The following is a 27,492-nucleotide window of genomic DNA, read 5'->3' on the forward strand; positions in this document are numbered from 1 at the left end:
TTTTTGAGTAGATACTGAAGCACACAAACACATCTTATTGGTGTAATTTGATTTTAGTTTTTATTTTATAATACAATTTGGTTTACAATATTTCTTTAAAATGGCGACTGGTTCGTGTGTAGGGGTTGCACATTTTCCAAGGATAGTGAAGGGGTGGCCCGCCTTACGCTAACTTACTATGCCTCTGATTGGCTTACCCTGACATTCAACGAATAAAAACTCCTCTTTTTTGATGGCACCATTTTTACCTAAACCTAACCAATCCAACCAACGAAGGATGAAAACTAGCCAATCATAGGGAGAAGCGGGCGGGTCATTCCTTCGAGGTGCGCCATCCACCTAAAATGCAACAATTTAACAATGATTAAAAAATAAATAAATAAATAAAAGACAGAATCTGGCTTTATACACAAAATAGAGACGTTATTAATAATACAAATTTAATACAAAACAAAAACATAATGTAGCGATTGTTATCGCTACATTATAACTTGATTTTCACCTTTCACCTACAACCCCACTGGGACAGAGAAAATGGCTGCCTCCTTCCAAGGCATCGCTAAGGTTTTATGTCGTCTATCGCCTTCAATTTCACATCCATTACGACACTATCAGGTATTTCTTTTAACTGTGCTGTTTTATATACATCTGTTTCATGTATGTGTGATCAGTTTATACTGATAAATCAGGTGAAATGCAGTAATTAAGAGGAAGTTACAGCATCGTATAACGTTCCGGTAAAATGACCCTTGGGTTAACTTGAGTAGATCAAATGAATCAACCGTAAAGTAGGCTACAGGAGACTGTATTCTGACTCAGCGCGGCTAGGTTCATGTACTAAGTGAAAAAGCATTTCATGCAAAGAGTTGTATACGATATTAATGGTATGAATGTCATGCTAAACGTCACAGGCAGCCATGTGCATCTCATGTTTACGGGTTGTTTCAGCCAGTGGAATTGTACACACGAGGGGATTTTTGTGTTGATGATAATCTTTGTTTACATGTAGTTTTATTTACACTTTATAATGCTTGCACTATTTTGCTCACTTTATGCTGCAGATGGCACCCAGCATTCATTTAGAGCAGGCACTTTTATTGATCAACAAGCTCTAGTTTGTATAGTGTGAATCACTTTATGTTTAGAAAAAAAACCCAAGAAATTATAGGACATTTTCTGGATTTTTTTTAAAATTTCTTGGGTTTTAGCACGTTTCTATACTTTTAACACATTTCTGGAATTTAGGAAAATTTCTATGACTTAAGGGCACTTCTGGGATTTTAGGACATGTGTGGGATTTCTGGACATTTGTAGGATTTTAGTGCATTTCTAAGATTGTAGGACATTTTTAGCATTTTAGCGCATTTCTAGGATTTGACATTTTTAGGCTTGTAGGACTTTTCCAGCATTTCAAGACATTTTCAGTATTCAGGACATTTCTTGGATTTTAGAACATTAGAGTCTTATCAAGGACCTCTGTCGGGGGATGTGGGGTATCCTCGTCTGGCACTTTTATTGATCAACAAGCTCTATTTTGTATAGTGTGAATCACTTTATTTTTAGAAAATGGCTTGGGGGGCCACCAGGCAACCTATTAGGGGCCAGATTTGGCCTGTGTGTTGTAAGTTGAGTATCATTAATATAGACTGACTGAAGTCCATCCATGTAGTAATGGACTTCATACAGTCATAACATTTGGCTGCAGTTGTTGGAGATGTTGTGATGATCCAATGCTGAGCTGATTTTGTTTTACACACAGTCCTGTCTGCAGAGAATCCCTGTGACATCATGTCCTGCTCCCACTTTCTTGGTACCTCCAAGTCACTCATTCTGTAAAGCAGCATCACTGCAGAGTGAGAATACTGCTGACACTCTCATCCGTTACAACGAGAGACCCTGGGATTATTTGGAGAGTGAAGGTACCTAAAAGGAATCAGTCTCATCTATAGCTTGTGTTCTTGCTTTTACAATCTATTCCTTTGTGCTGACAGAGTACATTGAGCGGTATGGAACCAATCCAGTGTGGGCAGGTTACAGGAGGAACCACAAAGGTGGCATCCCCCCACAGAAGACACGCAAGACCTGCATTGTAAAACTTCCCTTTTAATCCATCTTCCATCAGTCCCATGAATCATAACTGCCCTTTAAAGTAACCATGACAACCATTCTGTTTGTGCAGAGAGGAGACAAGATCTGTGGAAACCCCTGTCCAATTTGTCGGGATTCAAACGTCATCATCCACTATCAGGTGGGTCAGGGTCTGTCTCACTCCGTCCAGTCACTAAGCCTCACTCAACTGTAACACTCTTTACACAGTTAGAGAGCTCACAGCCTCAAAGCTCCATTACGGAGCAGCACCCACACACAGCGTCACATCATACATGCACTGCGCTCCATTTAAGTGCAGCCTCACAACCACACAGGTCTGTTACCAGCTGTCAGGTCAGACCCTGGTGAGGACAGTGAGCATGCAGATGAGTGTCCCTCAGACGGTTTCTGACAATTTTTGCAGGGATTCTTTGGTTGTGCAAACCAATTGTTGCATCACTAACATACAGTTGATCGTAACTGCTCAACAGACTCAGGCACTGGGTTGGGTTAAGTCAAATTAGTCTTAACTAATTTCTTCCTACTTATCTAACAGAATTCAAAATTACTACTGACAATTTTTAGCGCTTCCATTGCTTTGATGGCATGTGGTGTCCCACAGGGCTCGGTTCTTGGCCCACTTTTATTGAGTTTGTATTTATTACCCCTTGGCCATATTATTCACCATTTTGGCTCAGTGTCCTACCATTGTTACGCTGATGATTCCCAGCTCTATGTTTTTTTTCACCCTGAGAAATCAAACACTTAAAGAGTCCCTGAACTGCTGCCTTGCTGCAGTCAGAGACTGGATTGCCTTTTTACAACTTAACACAAATAAGTCTGAAGATCATCTCATCTCCCAATTTCAAGGACTAACAACTAATACTCAACAAACAGCTAGAAAATTGGGTGTGGTTTTTCGATAACAATCTAAACTTCAGTCAGCACATAAAGGGTGTTGTTATTCAGTCCTGCTACTTACAAATCAGAAATATTTGAACAACTTACCCACACCCTCATGTTCTTCGGCTTAGATTTCTGCAACTCTTTATTTACTTGCCCGAATGATGCCTCAATTAACCGCTTACAGTTGGTAAAGAATTCAGCAGCACAGGTCCTTACAAACACTCCACGCAGGGAGCACATCACTCCAGTCCTAGCCGAATTGCACTTGCTCCTCATTCGCTACAGAATTCAATTTAAGATTTTGTTATTGTTTTTAAATCCTTGCATGGTCTGGCTCCTATTTACATTTCAGAACTCTTAACCCCTTATTCTGCTCCCAGACCTCTTAGATCAGACAATCAAATGTTTTTAAATGCACCAAGATCCAGACTAAAAACCTTTCTCTATTTGGAATTTCTTCGAAATGCTCATGTGTTGTCATATTGATTGATTGATTCAGTTTGTACACTTACTTGTAAATGTTTTTAATGTGGAGTTTTCAGGGCCACTGAATATTGACAGTTAATCATAAGCATCAGTGTCCACTTCCATTGAACATGTCCAGCTGTATGCTGCTGAGTGCATCTCTGACTGCCTGCCTGACTAAATGCTTTTTCTCTTAAAGAACGTGAAGTTGTTGCAGCAGTTCATCAGTCCTCACACTGGGATGGTGTATGATCCCACTCGAACAGGTACATTGAAATGTCATCAAAGCCATCACATATACGGATGCTGTTGGCTCTTCAGCTGACTGTTAGACAGCTCACAGTGTGTTTCATGTTGTTTCACAGTGTTTTGGTTGTTGTATTTCCAGGTGTGTGTATAAAACAACAGAAGAACCTGACTGAGGCCATCAACACAGCAAGAGATCATGGTGAGTAACACCCCCTAACCCCCTCTCCCCACCCACTTCCACTCTGTTTCTGTGTCGGCCACTTTAAGTTCTGTCTCAAACCCAACCAGTGAGGAGAGGAAGCGGCTTATTAAACCCTCCAACATCGAGCCTACATCCATGCCGACTTATTGACCATTTACCAATTCATATGGTGTACATCCTGAAGATGCTCCCAGCAAATATCTTCAAGGATACATTGTATTTAGGATCAAATATTGTCTGATGTAATTGACATACTGATATAAGGTTGGGTTTTTGAGTGTATGCTTTTATATGTTAACTCTTAGAGCCTGCTTTGATATTACACACACTCGTATCACCCTGTGCACAAAATGCACTTTTATAAAAAAATTATGTATCAATATGATTTTCTTCTTTCATTTTTTTAACCAACATCAGTCGCAATTATAAATAGAATTTTAACACTTTAAATGCCAGGTTTTTGTTATGATGTGACTATGTTTTTAGGTGGAAAAAAATTAAATTAATTTATTTATTAAATAATTTTCAATATACTACATGCCAGGTAGATTATTGTTTTCAGATTATCATAGCCTGGGATTTGTCAAGGATTAGCAGCAACATCAATTTTCCTTAGTTTCTGTGCAGTGTCAAATACTTACACTCATACTGCTCTGCACACACAATGCACTTTTCAAAATCAGGCTATAAAAAACATAAGGCTTTCTACTTTTATTGAGTTAATTTTCTAACCATCTTAAGTCCTAATCATAAAATATAAAATATTAATTAATTTTCAGAATTTTAACCCTTTAAATGCCTTTTTTTTTTGTCATGATGCCACTATGTTTTTGGATGAAAAAAACAACAATATACTACATGCTAAGTAGATTTTTTTGCTTATGACAATCTGGGATATATCAATGATTAGCAGCAACATTGATTGTGACAGTGCACCTAGTGAAAATAGCATGGATTTTCTCAATATGCCACATATGGTCAAAATTACATCATCAGGTACAAAATAGTAAAAATTATAAATTCCGAGTCAAAAGCCCAGAATGACACCCAGAAATAATACAATGCATGTTTTATGCTTTGATGGCTGTGGGATAAAAAATGTCAATGTTTGGACGGGTTTCAGTGGAGCATTTTTTGTTTCTGATTTAGTTTCCACAGCATTTTTTTTTAGGCTGAGCTGAAATTCACAGATTAAACAAAAAAAAACACAATCTTTCCAAAATGTATGCCATATGCATGAACACAGCCAAAATGATAAAAAAATGAAAAGCGTGTGAAGCGCTCCATATTTTAAAGAGACAGGTCTTGCCTGTGTTTTGACAGTATTCAGAATTGAATCCCTCCATATTTTGAGAGGAAAACCCTGCTGGAGCACTGACTCCAGGAAAAGAAACACTAGTGAAGAATCTTGTTGGGGTGACGCTGAGCAGGTTCAGCAGGTTCAGTGAACTGGAGGGATTTCTTCTCTTTGATGTCACCAGATGGTCAGAATGATTTTGTTTATTACCAGAAACAGTCAGGCATATCTGACACCCTGCGTTCTCTCTCAGGCTTACTTCCCTTTCAGATTCCGTATGTGGAATTTTCAGGAGAGGACTACTCCAATTCCCATGATGCCGTAGGGTCTACACCACCTCCCCATTCCTTACGCTCAGGTGACACCTGGTATAAATGGTACAGTGAATTAACACCTGATGACAGTGAAGTGGCCAAAGTCAAGAAGACATACAGAGCTTATTTAAAGTGATGTTGAGTCCAGAGGGGCTGCAGCCCTGAATGAAAAAACTGTCATTGTTGGCTGTGTTAAACATGTATGTCCACTTGACAATGTGAATTCCATATCCTACTGGTATGTTAATAAAAACTGCACAATGAAATGAAACCTGTTGAAAAATTGTTTTATTTTCATTGTTTAGTTGTAGTAGATGTTGACCTGATACATTTTCACCTTTGATATTTATAGAAATGAACAACAGAATTCAGCCTGCAGTATCTGTGCAGCTCCATGTTGTTGAAGATGTCCCAGAGCAGAAGAAAGGGAAAAGATAGCCCCCAACAAAGCCAACCTTTTTATAATCAGTGTTTCTGAGAGCGACGTGCCCAATGGGCCCAGAGGGAGTGTATGGAGCATCTGATGAAGGGACAAAGAGCAGCACAGCAGTTTTCCCATAGCAGCTGCTCTCTGGGATCAGGGGTTCACCTTGTTGACCATTGTCTCTCCCAGAGACTCCAGAACCTCCCGCTTGTAATCGTCAAAGTCTCCGTCTATCTGGTTAATTGTGTAGTCCTCCACCACCCACAGCTGGCACTGAGTCTCTGTGATGAGGCGTGCGTCGTGACTCACAATGATCACAGCTGAACAGGAAAGAAGAGCTTGTTAGTGCTGAGACAAAGAGCCAAGCAGGACATGTGTTGATCTACTAAATGTAGCTGCTCTATTGAGACTATGGCGGGACAAATTAGACTATGGGCCCACACCTCCAAAAATAGAAAATCTATTTGTGATTTTGGCAGCCTGCCACAAATAAATGAATGTGTGGGAAACCCTGCATAGTACAAGTAGTCAGGCTATTAAGTACCACCTGCCTCAAGGTTGAAATGGCCATAAAGCACCAATGTGGCCCAGAGGGCGCCTCCACAAACATTTGGATCTTTAGATTTACAGTTTATCAGGGGTGGATTATTGCCTTACTGGTGGACTGTATGAAATGCGCTCTGAGCGTTCTTGAAGAACCACTCTTCTTACCTCCTTTATATTCATTAATGGCCTCTGATAAGGCATCGATTGACTCAATGTCCAGATTGTTGGTGGGTTCATCCTGGGAGACAAAGACAGGTCAGTGATAGAATTCATTCATGAGCAGTGTCGATAACAGGCTCAGGGATCCTTACCAAGACAAGGACATCAGGCTGACGACAGGACAGCTCAGCAAACACTACTCTGGCCTTCTGACCACCTGTTGGAGGGAAATCCACACACAGTGTCAGAAAATGTCTCCTTCATGTCAGCTGAGGCTAAATGCTGGACACTCCATGTTCGTACCCGACAGTTTGGAGATCTGAATGGTGTGGGCATGGCTCTCCAGGCCAAAACGTCCCAAGCACTTCCTGCTGTCCTGGTAGGGAAGGTTGAAGTTCCTCATCAGGTACTCTGTGGCAGTTTCTTCCATGTTCAACTGGTCAGCATACTGCTGGTTAAAGAAGCCCACTTTCTGTTGGCACACAAAAGACCCAAGTTACAACTCTAGTTGAAAGCTTGTTCCTTTCAGAAAACAGAGCACCATGGGAAACCCTGCTCATGTCTGGACGGCTGATCTGTGTTGAAACCCAGCGGCTTTCTCTCTAGATTTGTTCTTTTTTTCAATAAAGATTAACAGATCTTTAGACAGTGTTGCCAGACATTAGTTCCTCGACTCTGTGGACGTGGACTGACCTCAGTGAGATTTGAAGTTCAGTCGATCAATTATTAACCCCAATTTTTTACTCATTACAAATAGAAAAACAGTAAGTTACTCACCAAGCGATGGTTCTTCCTCATCTCACCTTTAGTCTAAAAGACAAACATGCAATTACCTCAGTAGTACATATACTTGAGTTAATTAATTATTCATTTCATATCAACACGCTTACAGGATTTAATTTCCCAGTGAGCAGCAGCAACAGGGTACTCTTCCCAACACCATTGGGTCCAACTATGCAAACTAAAGACAGGAAGAAAACAAGTCATGTCAGAATTGACACAGTGAGTGGTGGAGTCAGTACATCAAGATAACCAACAACAGAGCAAAGACTGGAGGAGAAACTAATCCATGATGCAGCTTCTGCTTTTTCTGCCATGATCTCAACAATACTTCTATAGGAACGTCCTTTAGCGCTTCCATGTTAAGTTCTCTTTATGTTGCAACCCATACTTTTAACCCTCCTACCAACACATCAAGTGCACGGACAAATGTGTGACCAATGTCACTTGTATTACAGCTGTTTGCCGGTTTCTCACACGTGTCAATGTTCTTAGCATTACCCTAAAATTATAATTAGAATTATAATATAATGGAAGCAGCATACTTACTCCTGGAGTCCATGTCGATTCCAAAGTCCACATTTTTGAAGAGAATCTTCTGACTGTCATAGCCAAAGTCAACACCTGGAGAAGGGAGACAGCATGGAGTGACTTTTAACTTTTTAACAAGTTGGTAAGACTACATGTTTTTATCAACTAGTGTCTCTCTCTCTCACACACACACTCTCTCTCTCTCTCTCTCTCACACACACTCACACTCTCACACACACACACACAGAGAGAGAGAGAGAGAGAGTACAGTGCCAGTATGTGATCATGAAGTGACCTGTAGGTGGCAGTAAGTGGCCTGATGTGTACCCCTGTCTGGAACAGTTGGTAGTGATGTAATTGACAACAACACTGTAGTCTGAGTCACCACTGAGTAGTTATCATGCTAATTCCACAGTTTTCAAGCATTTCATACTCCATACAGTTACCTTCAATCATATTTGACTTTGTTATTGAATATCATTTAAATTTGTACCATTCATTTCATCAGAGACCACATAAACTAGAAAAAATGGAGTTGTGCGCAGCACTATTGATGCCTCTGTTACCATTCTTCGCGTTTGAGATTCTTTTTTTTTGCAAACATTTGAATGATTGTGATAGATGTGTGGCATGAAAAAAGTTGATCAATCATTATCAGTAACATTTCTTTCTAAAGTTAATCTCTGGCTATTTTTACTCAAAACTTTGACAGGTAACCTTACTTTGTTTCATATATACGCACACACACACACACCACGTGGAATGTTTTGTCAGGTAGACAGATGTGTGATATGCAACAGCGGTCTGTGGTCAGATCGAAACATTGTGGTTAGCAGATATGGATTAGATATGGTGAGTATGGTAATATTGAATTTCAAAATTCAAACTACTTATTAAAGCAGCTGCTGGAACCTTCAGTACCATCAGTAAGATCAAAACTAGGCAACCTGTAAATGGCTTTTTACTAAAACTCACAAAGGAAGGTCAGATCAAACATTTATTTGATTAGAGCTTTGCCATCTACAGGGAGCCCTGGTAGTCTAGGGGTTAAAGGGACAGCTCACATCAAAATCAATAATACATATTTTTCCTCTTACCTGCAGTGCTATTTATCACTCTAGATAGTTTTGTTGTAAGTTGCGGAGTGTTGGGGATATTGTGCATTAAGATGTCTGCCTTTTCCCCAGTATAACAGAACTAGATGGCACTCAGCTTGTGGTACAGTTTTGATTGAAACAGCCCCGAGCACTGAGCTGCTGCACTGCTCTAGAGGTGTTCTTACTGTGTAGTCCCAGGATGGGAGGTGAGAGTGGAGGTGGGTTGGGGAAGGTGAACTTGACGGTGTACTCTTTAGGCCTCTTCAGCAGCTCAGTAGCCTCATGGCTCTCCTCCTCCTGACCTCCCTTCTTTTTGCCCTTCTGCTGCTTTCTGGTCAGAGCCTCCTTAGTTTGCTTCTCCTGAGAGGAAACATTTAGAGAAACTGGGGTTAGTGGCACAATAATTAAAACCATGAGACAGAATTGACGAATAAAGCGTTGGTGTCAACTGGGAATGGACAGTTGTAACACACATGTTTTAGCCTGAGCCCACAGGTTTCTGTTGTCCATCTGTGAAAGATGTGTCAGTGTCTATCACTGTGAGACAGCGAGGATATGTTGGTTCCACCCATTCATGAAGCAACCTGACTTTGACAGAGCTTGAATGGTTGCATTTGTTTTACTGTTTTAATTATTTATGTTAGGAGGTATTCTGGTTTGGTGTTGTTCATTTTGTTTTGGTGTCATCTTTCAGATTCATGTAAGTGGACCCTGAGGGGACAGCCATACTCACAGCCTGTTTGGTGGACTTGCCACCAGCCTTTAGGTCTCTGAGTTTCTTCTCCTGCTTGTCGTACTGTTTCTGCAGTTCTTTCTGCTTCTGCACGTACATCTTCTTGAAGGTCACTTAAATCAAAGTACAAATAAACACTAAGTAAAGTGAAGCAGGATTTCCAGTCTCAGCTTCCTGCCTCGTGTGTGTGTCTCAGGGAGCTTTCACACCAGTGCCAGATAGTCCGGGGGACTCGGTTCAATTGGGCGAGGAATGCCGAAAAATTTCACACCTTCACTTTTGAAAGCGGACCAAACTGCCTGGACAACGTCACGCAGTTACAACAGCTGCTTGTTTGGGGCAGTATTCCTCTCTTTGGTTCAGTTCCTCTCTTTGGTTTGCTGGATAGTCCGTTTGCATTTCCCACTGTAAGCAAACCGCACCAGGGTTCTGTTGCAAGCGAACCGAGACCCAAGTTTTCGGGAGGACGAGAGTTCACTTGTTTGGTCCACACCAGAGTTTGGATGAGCTTTCACACCTGCCCGAACGAAGCAGATTATGCAAGGAAACGAACTCTGGTCCATTTAAAGCGGACCAAACAGCTCTGGTGTGAAAGCGCCCTCACTGTCTAATCATAAAGCTAACACAGTCCTGTTATAAGCCAATATAAAAATATGCAATAAAACAACAAGGTAAACTGCTAATTTCACAGATGAATGAAACTCCCCCGCCAGTCATGCTTTAAAGCTTGTCAAGTGACTAATTATTGATTACTAACTATGGTAAGGTAGAATTTTCCTACTTAGGAGGAAATTAAGTCTTGATTATTCAACAAAATTGTCAAACCAAATGGAGTAAAAAAAAGATGCTCTTAATGAGATTTAAGATATATGTTTTGTAAAACATGACATATCCCTAATCTGTAGGATTTGAATCTCAATTGATACTTACAGTAGTTCCCTCTGTAATAGTAGAGTTTCTGGTTGTCTAAGTGGATGATATCTGTACACACATCGTCAAGGAAACTCTGGTCGTGGGAAACTATTAGGAGAGTCTTCTTCCAGCCTTGAAGGTAGCTGTGAGTGGAAAACAGAATACACAAATCTCTCAGAGGCCACATCATCACCTACCTTTAGCACAGTCTTACAGTTCATTTTACTGTTAATCTCCATCCATACTAATGTTAATGTACACTTGGCATGCCTATACTGTAAACAGGAAGCAGATCATCTATTCTGTGGTTCGTTGCCTAGTTACAGGAGCAGCAAAATGATTCTACTGACCTATAAAAAGATCTATTGCCCTGTTTTACTTGTCCCAACTCTGCTTAGCTCAGGTCTCATTCACAGAACATCAACTGACTTAAACAACATCCTTCCCTCATTAAATAAAACTACCACTATTAAATACTCAGTGATATGATTGAGGGAAACACAAGATTGAAAAGCTGAAACTTTGTACTTGTTGAGCCAGATGACAGCATTCAGGTCCAGGTGGTTGGTGGGCTCGTCCAGCATCAGCAGAGTAGGTTCCATGAACAGAGCTCTGTGGCCAAACAAGATGAGAAGGTGTGAGAAAAACTTTCAGCAGGTTGATACTGGAGCAGTCTGTGATGGTGTACCTGGCGAGGGAGACTCTCATTCTCCAGCCTCCAGAGAACCTCTTGGTGGGTCTGTTCTGCATCTCAGGTGTAAATGACAGACCAGCCAGGATCCTTCTGGCCTTGGCCTCAGCTGCTGCAGCTCCAATCGCCCTCAGCTCTTCATAAACCTGCCAAGGAGGAGAAACACACACAGGTCAAAACCACCAGCAGTCACACATGATTACGCAGGTTGTACACAAGCCAACAGTTTATCCAGATTATTCAACCCACTTTTCTGGAGGTCAAACTGAAGCTGAGTGCACCTGAAAATGCCATAAGTAAACTTTTACTGCATATGAAAGCTGCACAGTCACAATAATTACAGTTTGTTGGGACAGAGTGTGAAGAACCTGCATCATCATCCAGCCACACAAAGTTCCTCTCCTGAGCCTGAGCAAAGGGAGAAGCTGGGATAAAGCACAGCAGAGACTCGCTGTCTTAAGCCTCCAAAACGCTGCAAGCATGAGCAGCACGTGATGGCAAGCTCAGTGAACTGCAGCGTGTTTCATGCTTGCAGTGTTCACACTGGCAGAGTTGTTGCTGAGACACTCCTGCGGGGCTGCCTGCTGCTGACTTCTGTATTTCCACTTTTATAAGCGCATACTACGCTCATACAAGCTCCTGCATTGTCAACAACACGTCCTGCAAACGTGTCACAATGAAATGCCTTGTGTCAACGGCTGATGGATTTGAGTGAAACAGATATATTTGTATCTCCTCTTTCACCTCACTGCTCCATCCAGCACTTGGAGCAGGGGGTTAGTGCTGCTGGAGCGCACAGGAACGATGCTCTGACACATTTTTTTCCCAAGAGAGAATTAACATATGCAGTTCACATAATCCTGTCGAAATTAATATATTTTCAACGCTTGAAGATTGATGAATTTAATTTAATTTTTTTCTCAGTCTGTAGCTACGTGTTTTGCTCCATCTCTATGTGCCAGATGAGTGTGCTAGGTACTCCAATTAGAGGGGTGACGCAAAATTGGGATTGTTCCAAAGGTATTAAAGATACCATCCACAACTTCACACAACGGAAACTCAAGAAAATGCGTACCAAAGTGAACGAAAGTGACCCTCTGACCGAAACAAAGCTTATGTTCTTTGTTCTGTTGTGCTGCTGGTTCATACAGTTGTTTGAGTCAAACAGCTAACAGAGCTAAAGTGAAAAGACATTAACATAAATAAATAAATATATGTTTATTGGTACACCAGTCCAACATCAGACTCCACGACACCGCATTTAAAATACACAGACAGCAGTGTTGCAAGTGGTACTAACTAAAGCAAGGTTACTGCTATTTTACTGTGTACCAGGCTGCAAAAATATCACACCATGACGGTGCACACAGACCCACTCACCTTCTCCAGCCTCTCAGCCACACTGTCCTCTCCCTTCTCCAGTAGCGCCTGTAGCTGTTTCTCCTCCTCCAGAAGCTTCAGGCGGCGGGTGTCTGCCTTCAGCACCGCCTGCACCGCTGGCGTGTCATCAGCTACCACCTCTGACACAGACACAAGGACATGACAGAGTCAGTGGGAGATAACAACATGGACAGAGAGACAAAGCAGTGATGGAGAGCACATTCACACAGGTGCCTTACCCTGTTCACACAGCAGCACATCGATGTTGGGGGGAATACTGAGAGCTCTGTTGGCTATGTGTTTCAGTAATGTGGTCTTTCCTTTGCTGAAAGATGAAAAAAGACGGACAGTGAGCACTGAATCAGTGTACAATGGTACATTAGACTGGCTTCTTTTACAAGCCATAGGAACCTGGTTACTGGTCGCACCACCTGCAGTGGCTCTTCATACTTAGTATTACATATATCTGGGGCCGAGCGATATGAGCTGAAAATAATGCAATAATAATGCAATATTTATAGGCTATATCTTGATACCCCCCCCCCCCCTCTCAGAGAGAAAGAGATAGATAGAGATATTTTGAAATCTCTTTCAAAATCCCTTCATTAATGTTAGAACAGGGAGACAGAATCAAACATTACTTCTTTTTTATTTTGTTACCAAAATCCCTCGTGGCCAATATTGCAAATGACTATTGGTACTATGAGAAAATATTGACACAATAGTATTTTTAGTCAATAATCATTATTAATGTAGATATAATGACTAAGTGGTAAAGGTGAGTATTAAAACAAGTAGAACTGTCAAATAAGTTAAGAAAAGTACATCCCTTTACTTTAATGCAACCATTAAAATCAGGAGAAAACACAATTTGTTTCATATCAAGATATTTCAATATCCAGTATCTAAGACGATGTATAATCTCATATTGCGATACAATATATTATCTTCATATTGCCCAGCCTTACACGTATCTGTGTAATACGTAAGCTATACAAATGAACAAACATGGAGTCTACCACTTGATGAGCGCATGAGAGAGTTTTTAGTGTGAAAAGCTTTTTTGGTATCATAGTGTTTTAAAATGCTCCGTCTACAGTAACAAGCTCGGTATGTCAGAGAGCATGTTCACCAGGTTCACTGTGATGAGAAGGTCCTATACACTCACTCCAACCCTGTTACGACTGTATCATGTTTAACTCCATTAGCAGAAGTCTCAGTCTCTGTGCCTGTAAAAACCACAAACAATATTTACCCATTTGGTCCAACCAAACCATATCTTCTTCCTGCTACAATCAGAAGGTCAGCGTTGACAAACAGCTCCTTGCCGTGAGCAGATATGCTGAACCTCTCCAGCTAAAGGGAACAAAACAGATGTTGATGAACAGAGAACACAGTCTGCTTCTGCATTACAGGTCACTGTCTACATTGGCTTTCGTTCTTTCTTTTTTTGCTCCGTTCACATTACAGGGCTTAATGCCCAGTTTAAATTATTTCTACAGACCCCATCTTTCTGCAAACTGTTCACATTCATATTTAAAGTGACACATATTTGACACCAGTGTGAACCAATCTCACCCTGAAATGCCTTACATACAATCACTAACATCACACATGTACATTGGACCAAGAAAAAACATTGTCACATTTGTTAAAGAAACATATAGGGAAAAAGAAAATGATATTTTAATGCAAGCTTTATCTCCTCAATGATCTATGTTATAGGATGGTCTACTGACATAATCTGCATAATAAATAGCCTCATGCCTCTGTTTGGGGGAGTTTGTATTGTATTTTCAAAGAAATGGCTGAGATGATAATGAGATGATGTACATAAAGGTTTTCAGTTCACTCGCTCCATTAGCAGTTACTGCTGCTACTTCTGCAGAGAGAGAGGTGTGGGCCACGTATGACATGGAGAAACCATTGATGTATTGGAAAGACGCATGCTGTTGTCACAGTGGTCACATGGCCAGTGTTTGCATATGTATCGGATTGCGGACCACATATTAAAATGGTCCAGATCTAGAATTACCAGCTCACAGTTGTACGTCTCCACAAAATAATTAAGTTGCAGTTAAAGTTTACATCCATGTCTGTGAAAACATGGACACGCCACACACACACCCCCCGCCACACCCCCCAGCACAGAAGATCTCTATAGTCAGCACAGTTTACAGATTAGTGTCACCAATTCAGTATCTGACCAAATGTCTCCACTTTCTGTTCTTGAGATATGATGTTGAATAATGCCAAGAGAAGTGTTTTTACAGAACATTATGATGTCTCAATGAAGCTGACCTTTAACCTTTTGGATATAAAATGTCATCAAATCATTATATTCTATTAAATATTTGTGTACATTTTTTGGGGATTAGCATATGAATTCTTGAACTATGGCCAAAAACATGTTTCGTGAGGTCACAGTGACTTTCAGCAACCAAATTCTGATCAGTTCATTCTTGAGTCCATTTAAATGTTTGTGCCAAATTTGTAGAAATTATGTAAAGGTCCTGTTGAGATACCTCATTCACTAGAATGAGATGGGCAGACACTTGGTCACTGTGACCTTTGACCAACAAAATCTAATCAGTCCATCCCTGGGTCCAAGTGAACATTTGTGCCAAATTGGAAGAGATTCTTTCAAGGTGTTCTTGAGATATCACTTTCAAAACAATGAGACAGACAAGGTCACAGTGACGTTGACCTTTGACCATCCAAGTGGACTTGTGCCAAATTTCAATAAATTCCCTCATGGCGTTCCTGAGATATCATGTTAACAAGAATGGGACAAATTAACAGACAGACAACCCCAATTTATAATGTATCTTGCTCCTGCTATTGCTGGTGCGAGGCATAAAATTCAGAATTTTGTGTGCAAACTTCTCCGACAAAATCTGATCTGTGTCACATTGGCTTATAATGTGAACACGCAATATGTTTAGAAAATCAGTCATCTTCAATCTGATTTTAACAATGCTACTGTATTTGCTTCATCCTGTATCTGCACTGTCCCTTTCTCCTGTTGGAGCTCACCCTGTCTCTCTGTGACAGCAGAAATGTGAGGGGCACCAATGTCACATGTCATGTAGGTGGAGCAGAGGGGGTCTTTTACCTGCTGCACAGATGCTGTCTCTGCAGCTGCTGCCAGCTTCACTGTATGCATGTATTAAATTAGTACTGAATTAATTAACTGGATCATTTTAACAACAGGATACAATAATTTGATTGACTCACTTTAACTTTGTAAAACACACAGTTGCTCTGCTGTTCTATATTGCCTCTGGTACAAGCAGATATTAATTTTTAGCATTTTTAAACACAGTGCACTTTAGTAGTAGTAGTTCTACCTGCTGGACGGCTGCAGAACTGTGCACAGAGAAAACTAAACAGACCAGTCAAGCAAAAATAATGTTGAGCAGTGCAGGGGGGAGAGCATGGCCTCTGTGGTCAGTGGAGTAGCTGCAGTTGATTCTAATGGGCGCGCTCTGCTGTGGGCATGTGCGGCAGACATGTTTGCCATGTCCGTGTCCCATGTATTTTGGCTAATGTACACTCAACCTCCAGTCACCTATGTAACCACTCCCCCTGAACTTCTTTAATAGTGGCTGTAATTAGTTTTAGATTTTTTTTCTTTAATCGTGCTGTAGCTTCCCAGTGGTGCACACAATGTATTCATATTTGAAAATTCAAATTTTGTGCATACATTTTAGCACTAGAATGTAATTTTTCCCTGCTCTATAAAACCATTTTTCCATGTGATGTGACATAGCTTTTTGTATGATGATGTTGTTACACATAAGCCCTCTGGCCTGTGTAATGTGCCTCTTTGTGACTGAGGCATGTTATACTGGCTGGGGGTCCCAGTTTAAAGAAGCAGATAGGAGCAGTGGCACAGAAGTTATGCAATGCTCTGCTGTGGACACATTAGTTTGGTTCCAAAAGTCACACAATAGCACAAAGAATCAAACAATCCAGGCAGTGCAGCAGCAGCCCCGTGTTCCCTGAGGTCAAATGACTGTTATTGTCAATGGATTCTGGTGGCATTGAAGAGAGATTAGTATAGAGACGGAGAAAGGGCTGCCTGACAGCAAGGTTAAGTGGTGAAAATATTCCAAATATTGTGTACATTTTAACTGATACTGAAATTTTTAGGTGTTCTTTTTATTAAGCAGCTAAAAGATGTTTTACTGCTACCCCCATCTGCAGGTACTCCTTTTTGTTAAGTACATTGTATTTTCCTGTATCTGCATCCTGTGAAGCACTTTGTGACTTTGTTTTTAAAAAGTTGTTTCGAAATAAAATCTTATTTTCTTGCTTTTCATACATGCAGCACTTTCTTAACAGGTTGTCATTGTTAAACACATCTAAAGAGCACTAAGATAACATTATTTTGTCATTGCAGTTCACTTCAAGAGAACAAAACACCAGGCACTGTTGGTTGACTTCGCTGAGAGGATTATCTGAAGTGTATTACCTTGATGTCAGAGGCGTTCTCCAGCGCTGCCTGTCTCGAAGACATTTCAGCCTGGGAAATGGAGAAATCTCCCTCCAAGGCATTCTGAGCACGAACACTGGCCACCTGACGCTCATACTCCATCTGGAACAACACAAACCAACACAGAGATGTGACAATCCAAAAACACAAGACAAATAAGCCACATTATTACTGATTAATCTGTTTAGTCAACATATTAAATTAAGTTTTAAACCTGTTACGTATGCTTTTTTTCAGTGCAGGTGACACACAGATGAGGAAAGAGGTGATCTTTATTGGAGAGGTATTTAACACTCTTAGTCTTAGTCGGAGTAACAAACAAGGTGCACAGAATGAACTTCAGAGGTGTAATGATCCATTAATCTGGATCAATATAAACATTCAATAATCAATAATCCAATTCGATCAATGCAAAGTCAAAACATCAATCCATGTTATCATCTTTTAGATCGACCTTCATTTTGACATTCTGTGTCACTGTCAACCAGCAGCAGGCAGATCATGGCAGCAGCCAAGAGAAAGAAGATGAGGAGAACCTTATTTACTGGAGAATAATTAAGCAGTGTGAAAATGCTTTTCAGAGAAAATATGTGCCAACATGAATTTAATACTTCTGTTTAAAGATTTTGTTGGTAATTGTCGCTTTTTGGCTGCTGAGTGGCTTTGAGCCAATTAGCCCTGACATTTTAGGAACAAGACGATTGTTTGGGCTGAAATGACAACATTTCTAACAGAAAGCCCTGGAGGTTAACTGATCTCATGAGCTGCTTGATGTGTACTAGTGGACTCACTTAAAAGTAAACTTTACTGCACATAACCTGTTAGAATCATTAACTTTTGTTGCAGTGGCATACCGGTTTAACAGTATACCATGGAATGTAAACTGAAGATTGTCACCAGCAATGGGGAAAAAAAACCACCACTTGGACAATCTCAGTGGCAGCTGCCCATCATCTCTCCCCCCGACTGTCTGTCAGACTTGTCAGCTTGCACTACACACATACACGCAGCAGCAGACAAAATGGCAGAGAGACGTGAGGCTCAAAAAAGGGACAGTTATATGCACGTTGCGTAGGTGCGAGGCTATCAAAAAACAACTTGAGGGGAAAAAAAGTAAGGCCTGCACACTTATTCCATGCCACACAAGTTTATTGAAGACAATGTTTTGATCCAGCCAGGCAGGATCCAGGCACCTCCTTTACATTAGTGCTCAACACTGGAGCCCCCCAGGGCTGTGTGCTCAGCCCCCTTCTGTTCACACTGTACACCCATGACTGCACTCCTAGACATCAGGAGAACTTTATTGTGAATTATGCGGATGACATTACCATCATTGGCCGTATTACAAACAACGAGGAGGAAATCAACAACCTTGCAGAGTGGTGCACAGAGAACAACCTACTGCTCAGTGTCAGTAAAACCAAGGAGCTGATTGTTGATTTTAGAAAGAATGAGGCAAAGACACACACCCTGTCTACATCAGCGGAGCTGAGGTGGAGCAGGTGAACAGCTATAGATTCCTTAGAATTACTATCACTGAGAACCTATCTTGGTCATCACGCATCACCACCCAGGTTAGAAAAGCACAGAAAAGGCTCTACTTCCTATGGAAATGTAGGAGGGCTTAATTCCAGAGCAAGATCCTGGTTAACTTCTACAGATGAGCAATAGAAAGCCTACTGACTAGAAAGTGACAAGATGACAATCCTGACAAGACAGAAATAAAGGGCTTTAAAAGGGACAATAGAGGATAAGTATTTACACTACATTTGAACTGTTTCTTATCAGTTAATCAACATTTTTATTGTAGAAATAAACTTTTAACAGAAATTTGGCATTCCCCTTTCTCTTCTCTTCTCGGAAGCGCACCTACTTGTTTTTTTTAATCTTCACACAAAAGGGTGTTATTATCTAATTACTAATTAGATAATAACAATAATAATAATTATTATTATTATTATTTATTGAATGAACTATGGGCACCTGATCAAGACAGATTAACTCAGCTACTGCTCTGCTTGCTCTTTTTGCATTTTTTTTTTAAGTCTTTGGCACACTTTGTGTTGTTTTCAAACAGAGCTGGAAGGTAAGTCTACTTCAGCTGGGTTGTTGCAGATTTTGCTGGCATGTGTTTGTGTGCCTTTGTCAGGTGAAAACACTCTTGGCTTTTAAAGCTCATATGATGTGCAACACTGGGTGGCAGTAAAGCGACTTTTTGGATGCCAACCGCCATTAAACCCAAAGAAGAAGAAAAAGTACAACAAAGTCACATGACATTCTACAAAACATGACTCTGCATGTGTGGATGGAGGAAAAGACCTTCTTCTTCTTTTACGAGACAAAGAAATTACAGCGATATTAGATTGGCTTTATTGAGCAGCTGCAACAGAAATACACTTGCCAATGTTTTAGACATCCATTGCTATGGTTACTGGAATGTTATTGCGGGAGGAAGGTCACATAACATCACTCAATGGCGTTCACTCTTGTGTTTTATCGAAATTTTGTGCAAATCTGTCATGGAAACCAAGCTAGTGTCGCAAGCAGAGAAACACAAATGCTGTCATTCATAAAGTATGAGTATTAATAAAATGGGGTATTGTATCATTTCGAACTGCTGGGTTCTGTAATACTTTTCTAGTATCGGTATACCGTGCAGCAGCTTCTTTCCCCAGGCTGTGAGACTCATAAACTCCGACAAAATCTGATCTGTGCCACATTAGCTTGTAATATGAATGTGCAATATGTTTACAAAATCAGTCATCTTCTATCTGATTTTAACAATGCCACTGCACTTTTTAAAACTACATTTAAGTAACATGACGAGTTTAAAGCGCCCAAAGGATGGCAAATTTGTCCAGTGTTTGTGGACATTGGACTGTGCATGGCATTTAGCTGCATCATTTACACACACTGAATATCCTGTTCATGAGGCTTCTACAGGTTAGGATCATATTCAGGATATGGTGTTTATGAGCAAAGAGAAACTGGGCTTTTCATATTACTCGTAAAAATAAACTAGATATGCCACCAAATTGTTGCATGTTGTCTGTGGTCACAGCAGTATTCTTCATGACACTGACAGATCAACCAAATAAGAGAAGATGTATGTAGTTCATGTGTCACAGCAGCATATATAATGATTACCTGCTTTTTTTTCTTCTTCTTCTCCTTTTTGCTGAGGTTAGCAAATGGGTCATCTTCCGGCTGCTTGGCCTGTTCTGCGATGACGTCCTCAGCACTCTGATGGTGACATCATCAGAGAGCAGTTAGCACACTGATTCAAAGCAAAGACAGAGAAGAGACAGCTCTGTGGAGGACAAACATACCATCATCATGTCACCGCTGTCACTTTCCTCCTCCTCATCTTCATCCTCGCTGCGTGATCGCTCAGCAGCTTTTCCTTTCTACATGGACAGAGTTCAATCACACCATAGTTACCATGAAGATGATGACAAACAAATATGAAGTCCAACGCTAACAAGATGCTTTTTACTTACCTTGTGTTGCTCTGTCTTCCCCGTCTTCGCCTTCTTATCATCCTTTTCTATTGACTAAAAACATTTTTTTAATGATCTCACCCTTTATTTAAACACATTTAAAAACTCAGAAATTACAAATGCATGCCATTAAAAAAAGGTGTCTAGAGCAAGATCTACACATTTTAAGGGTAAAGAAGAGACTAAAACACACTGATCTGCAGCCTATAATCTGTGCAAACTGTATCTTCAGTCTACATGGACAAGGACTTAAGGCAAACATACAGTCAACCTGAAACTAGGCCTGATTACAATTAACTGAGCTGACCATGAGCATTTTGCATTATCGTTAATCACTGACAATTGGGACACCTGGTCTGGGTTGACTACACATGTGGCTGTCTTGTGTTCTTGTGTATTTTGACTGATTAAGATACAGCAGTGTTTAAATGTATGTGCCAGATTTGAGGAAACTCCCTCATGGCTATCTTAAGATATTGCATTCATGAGAATGAGATAGATGCAAGGTCACAGTGACCTTGACCTTTTGCCACCAAATTCTAATCAGTTCATTTTTGAGTCCAAATGGACATTTATGTAAAATCTGAAAGAAAGAAAAACATGTGGACCGGCCACCAACCCTAACCCATGACATGTCATCAATTAACCTTTTTTGCTGGTTTATCTTCTTCATCCAAATCATCATCATCATCGTCGTTGTCATCATCACTCTGGCCCTGGCTGAGAGCAGCAAAGATGTTTCCACCCTGCAGGACCAAAGACATGCGTTACACTGCCAGTTTGTCAAAGTCAGGACTGTGCCAATACAGACTGATGACAAACCTTAATCTTCTTGTCTCCTTTACTGGGGGCAATGACTGTGGAAGGAAAGGCAAGAACACTGAGAAATGACTGCACAAATGTGAGAATGAAAATGATTTATAGCAGGGACTGGTCTTAAACTATCATACCTGGCTCGCCTTCTTCGTCACTAGCTTGCACTGAGAGCTTTTTCAGTTTCAGCATAACGTCTTCATTGTCGTCGTCATCTGCATTTCCACCTTTTCCTTTTCGCCGGTCTTTCCTCTTTTTTTGAGGCTGAAAAGAAAAGTTTCTAATTGAAATGTGTCAAGTCCACAGAATCTGATCTCAGTCCTGAGGTCTGAGGAGAAGGCTTAAAAGCTCATACTGAAGCTGCTGATCAGAGCACCAGTGTTATACCTGGTAAATATGGATAAACATGAAAATAGTAGTATGCATTAGGGATGGCTGTGGCTCTACAGACTGAGTCAGTGGCAGTGACTGAGCAGTGTTCCCTCCATAGGTACAGCGCAAAATCACAACAGAAGTCATCTAAGGTCACTTCTCATAAATAATAGGTCTAGACCATGTTTTTTTTTTAATTAAGCAAACTATATATTCTTAAGTTATTTTTCTTATTTATGTTTCAGTCTCTACTGAGTCGCTGTCATTTCTCCTCCCCTCACACACGCACGCACACAGTCAGACAGAGAGTAGAGCTGACTTCTGTGAGTGATATGTCTCCTGAAATGACAGTCTAAAAGCCAACGAATAAGTCATTAATGGAGAGACGTCGACCCCAACTGTTGGAAAAGCAGGCAGAAATATCTGCATTTAGACACACACAACATGAAAGTAGCATCAGTGGTGAAGATGCAAATGACAGCCCTGCTGCTAGTCAAAGTACCAGTCAGAGTGCCAGCAGCTGTCTCTCTGGTCCACATTCCAAACAAAACGCTACAATCTCTCCCGATGAAACTGCATTCCCTGACAAGCAGCACAGGACTCACCACATGATGACAGGCTTTGATCCAACTAAGATGTCAGAAAGAAAATACTCCCTCTGGCTCTACAAGACTGAACTTCGAAAAATAAACAAATAAATGATCAAATAAGCTACTGATGAATACAGTACATAGAAAGTTTTCTTTATTGGTTGGTAAAGGGAGCTGCAGGGAGGGTTTCCACAGGAGACCATCCTCATCCAGTTTTTTTCCCCAATTTTTTTCATATCAAAATTTTATATTTCAAAATGGCCTTTTCAAAAGTCATGTTATCATGACACATTTCTCAACACTTATTTCCTACCATGTGTTATTTCAAAATGCCTCTTATTATTTTTCAAGTATTTGACAAATTGTTGGCTCGGTTACATATGATACTTATTCATATTATTATTTCATGACTCATCCAATATTGAACACTTTGGGTTTCCATATGAGACCCAGATAAGCAACATGGTGAACGCAAAACTTGAAATCATAATGGAGTATCTTTACATTATTGTTTTGCTTCTTTTACTCAGGATCTCATTACTTCTTCCAACACTGGTTATAGATCACACACACAAACAGACACACACATGACACAAACACTGCCTGCTAACTTCCTAGGTAATGGTATTTCTGTTGGGCATGCACTGTTTTTTCCCTCTCTCCTGTCATGATGTGCTTCTCTCATTGCAGGCTTTACAGCAATGATAATAAGAGTTCTGTTTAACTGTCTGTGATACCAATATAAGAAAATGTTACTTTGCTGACTTAAATGCCTGGAGAACAAGCACACTAGCTTGCAAAGTGCATTACATTAGGCTAAAATTTTTAACCCAAAAGCATTTTCAGAGCATTTTTTGGACCTGAGGGATACACACTGTGGGCTGTGAAAGCCTTTGCTTTTTGTCATAAGCTTCTTGATTCAAATACTTTAAGTTAAAAACTATTTAAATCGTTGATGACATGAATTAATCATACAAACAGTTGTTTTTTGCACAATTTGTCGTCTTGTTAGTTAAAGACCTGATGTTACTTTGAGGGTGAGGATTACCTGTTTTGCTTGTGTGTCCTTTACAGGCACCTCCTCCTCTTCCTTTTCAGGTTTGCTTTCTGTGGCGAGTTCCTCAAAGAACTGGAACATTCATACAGCAAATAAAATTCCATGGATTTTGTCACAGAGATAAAACAGCAGCTAGGAAGCTTTTCAATACTCTGAAAGTAAACAAATCAATACTCACACTCTTTTTCCCCTTTTTATCTTTCTTCCCCTTTTTCACATTTTTTTCTGTGGGAAGAAAAAAGAATTTTAACACTGTGAAAAACATCAGTGGGGAGATGTCAGACATAATTAAGACAGAGATTGTGGTGTCAGGTTTGTAGTCCAGTTAAGTGCACTTAAGATTAAACAATGAATATGGGGCTAAGTGCTGCCTTTTCGCTTCAGTTCCAGCGTGTTGACATCCATAAATCCAATTGTAGCTCTTTATGAACTCTCTCAGTGGGGGACATAACGTAACTGGACAAATTATTATTATTTTTTATTTAGTGAAGCGAGACATGAGAGTTAAGACTAGACAACGTAGAACTTTTATGTTCTAATGTAGTTTTTGAAAATGATAACCTCACATATTTATTGTAGTTGTAATCTGTGGTGAGTAAGACTACTTCTGCAAGAAGTGCAAGGACATATACCAACTGCTTGTTGTTCTATTAATGTTTCTGAGTGTATTAGATATTAATTAAATTAACTAGAAAATTTTGGCATAAATTTCGAAGGGTGCCTGCCGCTGAGGGGCCACTAATTTATGTGAGGAGGAGGGGTGTGGCCACACTTTCACACAGGGCCACAAGGCACAGGGCCAATTAATGGCAATATATATCTATAAGTGATATCTTTAATAGGCCACAACAGCCCACAATTAAGGGCCCCCTCCACCTGAGGGGCCACAAATGGACCATTGATCATTAAGTGGCATCTTCAATTGGCCACAAGGGCCCTCTCCACCTGAGGGGCCACAAGGGCCAATCAATTTCTCAGTCTGAATTGGAGTAAATGGGGAATTTTTTGGGTCTCCCTTCATTTTGGGGCTCTGTGAGCCAGCTGAGTTGGGTTGTCAGCTTTCGAACCTCATTTAATCCGACCAACACAAGTTTTCCTACGTTGTGATGTACAAATTGTGTATATTCACTGCTAGCTGTGGCAGTTTGGTCAGGAATTTTTGGGATTATTTTTTTCAGCTCCTCCACAATGTACCGACAGAATCTCTGACGAGAGTTCCGCCCATCAGAAACCATTGTAAAATCTGAAAACGTCTGAAAAATATCACGATACGTTAACTGCGATTTCGTGAAAACCGTAGAAGTTATCAAAATTTCCCATTTACGTCAACACAGTCCACGACCCGGTGAACCGTTTAAAGATTGAATCATTCTCTACGTCAACGTACGGCGACGTTCTATGGCCTCATATGAAGCCTCCATAAGTCACGTGACACCCGAGTATTTTGAACTTCATTGTCATTACTCTGTTCTAGCGCACTGACTGACTAAACAGCGTCAGTGTTTCACATGACAGAGCGTCCAGCTGCATTGTATCATCAGTGGTGGATGGACACACAGACGCGTCATGGCTACCGTTACCGTCTGCGCGAAAGACGATGCTGTTCACTATTCAATTTTACCGTATTCATCAATTAAAATGGGGGGCTATTGTTAAATTGGTTAATACCGAACAGTCACATTTTCCGGCCAAAGCCCGTTGCAACGTCATGTGTCGTATTGTCACACCAAACGTCATTCACAGTTTTTTAAGTACAGCTATTAAATATGAGCCCGTTTGTCGATAGCGTTACATTCTTGGCAATAAATAACACTGGCAAAACATACATGTCACAAAACTGTCCATACACCCAACATGTGTTTAGACTGGATGCTCATCAGCCTTTGGTCCGCTTCTTCATCGCAGTTTGTCCATTTAAACATTAAAATGGCGTTCAAGGCCTTATATTATCTAGCATAATGCTTTTCTAAAATTAGCTAATGATCTAGCTACTTCAGGTTTACTTCAGTTTTAACAATTGGAGTTCTTTTCAAGTTAATGCCTCTAAATGAAATGTCATAAATCCAAATTAGTCAGAAGATGCTAAAGATTGTCGAGAGAGTTAAAGTGGTTTGTGAGCAGACATATGCCGCTGACAATGAAGATGATTCACGTGAAAAAATAGACTTTCAGTGGAGCTGCTGTTAACGACACCTTATCCGGACTGCTGCGTGGCTTACATTAGCTATAATGCTTCATTGCATTAGCTGTAATGCTATTTAGCGTGCGGGTTAGCTTCTCATTAAACGTTAACGTTATCTCACCAACTGCCGGAGCCACTTCATCGTCCACCCACTCGGCTCCTTCTTTCGTTTTCTTGGGCATTTTGTTACTCTGACTTCGACTCTATGAGAATAATGATGCTAAAATTATGTTCTTTTTCTGTCCGGTAAGATTTATCAGCCACTCACGTCATGCGGCCCAGAGACTACAGACACATGCCGGGTCATCAACAAAGTTTCATTCTGCTTCGTCTACGTGATCTTTCTGCGCGCTCTGCGTAAAGCATGATGCGCCACACCACCACCTCCAGGCTGGAGGACTGTGTTTATGTGTGTGTGCGCGCGCGCGTTGGCGTGCGTGCGTGTTCGTCTTTTTCTTTTTTTTTGAAACCGGCAGTTTGCGCCCTCAGTGTTGCATTACTGCCATCTTCTGGAGTTAGTCAGCTCCTACAGCGGGATACTACCTGCTTGGCCAGTCATGCAATATGACAGAAGGGCAGGGGTCAGACACAGCCGCCTAATACATGTTTCTAGGATTTTAGGACATTTGGAGCTTAGCTAGGGCCTCTGTCTGGGGGTGCAGGGGATCCTCCATGGGCACCTTTTTTTAATAAACAAGCTCTATTTTGAAGCTCTATATTGCTTAGGAAAAATTTCACCAACTGTTGAATCAGTAAGGCTCTCCAAAAGTGCCAGAGCAGCTGTCAATATGTAAATATTTGTAAAGTCCATACCACTAATTCATCACAGTTCTGCAAATTATTGTCAAAGTAAAATCTCAATTGGGGGCAGCACGCTGGCATTGTGGTTAGCACTGTTCCCTCACAAGAGGGTCCCTGGTTTGAAACCCAGTTGAAATGGGGTTCGGTCTGCGGGTGGAGTTTGCATGTTCTCCCCGTGTCTGCGTGGGTTCTCTCCGGGGTCTCCAGCTTCCCCCCACAGTCCAAAGACATGCAGCTCAGGTTGATTGGTGACTCTAAATTGCCTTCAGGTGTGACTGTGAGCGTGTATGGTTGTCTGTCTATATGTTTCGGCCCTGTGATAGTCTGGCGACCTGTCCAGGGTGTAACCCGCCTTCCGCCCAATGACAGCTGGGATTGGCTCCAGCCCCCCCGCGACCCCTATGAGGGCAAGCAGTTACAGAAAATGACTGACTGACTAAAATCTCAATTGTCATTATCACTAAATGTCAGAGGGATCAGTATCTCATCATTCAGAGTGCTCAAATGCTCCATATCATAAAATTAAACAATCACTAACAGGAAGATGAATGTGAATAAAACTAACGTAATTACAAACAAACACAATTTTACAGATTGCTGTGTAAGCTGCGAAATAAATAAATAGCACCATCGGTGAAGCAAACAATCTTAAAACATCGTTTTCCATCTCTCAATTTATATTGGGATCTTCTGTCTGTTTGTTTTGTTTACTGTTTGGGCCCCCTCCTAAAAGCTTTAGGTAGCTTACTTGGGGTGTCCCTTGTTTTTTTATATTGTATTGCATTATATTGCTTGATGGTCTTTGATGGTTTGACATGCTGGTGTGACCAGCCTATCAAGCTGTGCACATTTATCTTTATGTATGTTTTTTATGTGTTATCTTTATTTAACAACAAAAAAACCTC

At 40.7% G+C, this 27,492-nt stretch overlaps 2 protein-coding genes across 2 annotated transcripts; one reads left to right on the forward strand and one right to left on the reverse strand.

Moving 5' to 3' along the window:
* The first annotated feature begins 386 nt into the window (after window positions 1-386).
* Window positions 387-5,792, forward strand: mrps18b (mitochondrial ribosomal protein S18B). The gene is made up of 7 exons (XM_042506086.1): window positions 387-615; window positions 1,760-1,919; window positions 1,992-2,089; window positions 2,180-2,248; window positions 3,659-3,725; window positions 3,848-3,907; window positions 5,461-5,792. The coding sequence occupies exons 1-7, from the start codon at window positions 535-537 to the stop codon at window positions 5,655-5,657; spliced, it is 732 nt and encodes a 243-aa protein (XP_042362020.1). The 5' UTR covers window positions 387-534; the 3' UTR covers window positions 5,658-5,792.
* abcf1 (ATP-binding cassette, sub-family F (GCN20), member 1) lies at window positions 5,793-26,127 on the reverse strand. The gene is made up of 25 exons (XM_042506085.1): window positions 25,908-26,127; window positions 23,783-23,829; window positions 23,596-23,676; window positions 21,723-21,849; window positions 21,595-21,629; window positions 21,420-21,518; window positions 20,773-20,826; window positions 20,602-20,679; window positions 20,420-20,515; window positions 17,252-17,374; window positions 14,030-14,130; window positions 13,014-13,099; window positions 12,775-12,914; window positions 11,392-11,540; window positions 11,232-11,315; window positions 10,722-10,846; window positions 9,792-9,904; window positions 9,244-9,418; window positions 7,980-8,054; window positions 7,541-7,611; window positions 7,428-7,460; window positions 6,954-7,122; window positions 6,803-6,867; window positions 6,657-6,729; window positions 5,793-6,265 (listed from the first exon to the last, which is right to left on the reverse strand). Exons 1-25 carry the CDS (start codon window positions 25,966-25,968, stop codon window positions 6,099-6,101), a joined length of 2,427 nt encoding a protein of 808 aa, XP_042362019.1. The 5' UTR covers window positions 25,969-26,127; the 3' UTR covers window positions 5,793-6,098.
* Window positions 26,128-27,492: the final 1,365 nt, after the last annotated feature.

The sequence above is a fragment of the Plectropomus leopardus genome, chromosome 18 (assembly GCF_008729295.1).
Source record: "Plectropomus leopardus isolate mb chromosome 18, YSFRI_Pleo_2.0, whole genome shotgun sequence".
Lineage (NCBI taxonomy): Eukaryota > Metazoa > Chordata > Actinopteri > Perciformes > Serranidae > Plectropomus > Plectropomus leopardus.

Excerpts from the sequence above, each read along its gene's own strand:
- abcf1 (XM_042506085.1), bottom strand. The coding sequence starts at position 25,968 with ATGCCCAAGAAAACGAAAGAAGGAGCCGAGTGGGTGGACGATGAAGTG. Across the intron at positions 7,612-7,979 it reads AATCGACATGGACTCCAGGA|TTTGCATAGTTGGACCCAAT; the intron begins GTAAGTATGCTG and ends TCCTGTCTTTAG. Across the intron at positions 7,461-7,540 it reads TCACTGGGAAATTAAATCCT|ACTAAAGGTGAGATGAGGAA; the intron begins GTAAGCGTGTTG and ends TTTGTCTTTTAG.
- mrps18b (XM_042506086.1), top strand. The coding sequence starts at position 535 with ATGGCTGCCTCCTTCCAAGGCATCGCTAAGGTTTTATGTCGTCTATCG. Across the intron at positions 2,090-2,179 it reads AGACACGCAAGACCTGCATT|AGAGGAGACAAGATCTGTGG; the intron begins GTAAAACTTCCC and ends CTGTTTGTGCAG. Across the intron at positions 2,249-3,658 it reads ACGTCATCATCCACTATCAG|AACGTGAAGTTGTTGCAGCA; the intron begins GTGGGTCAGGGT and ends TTTCTCTTAAAG.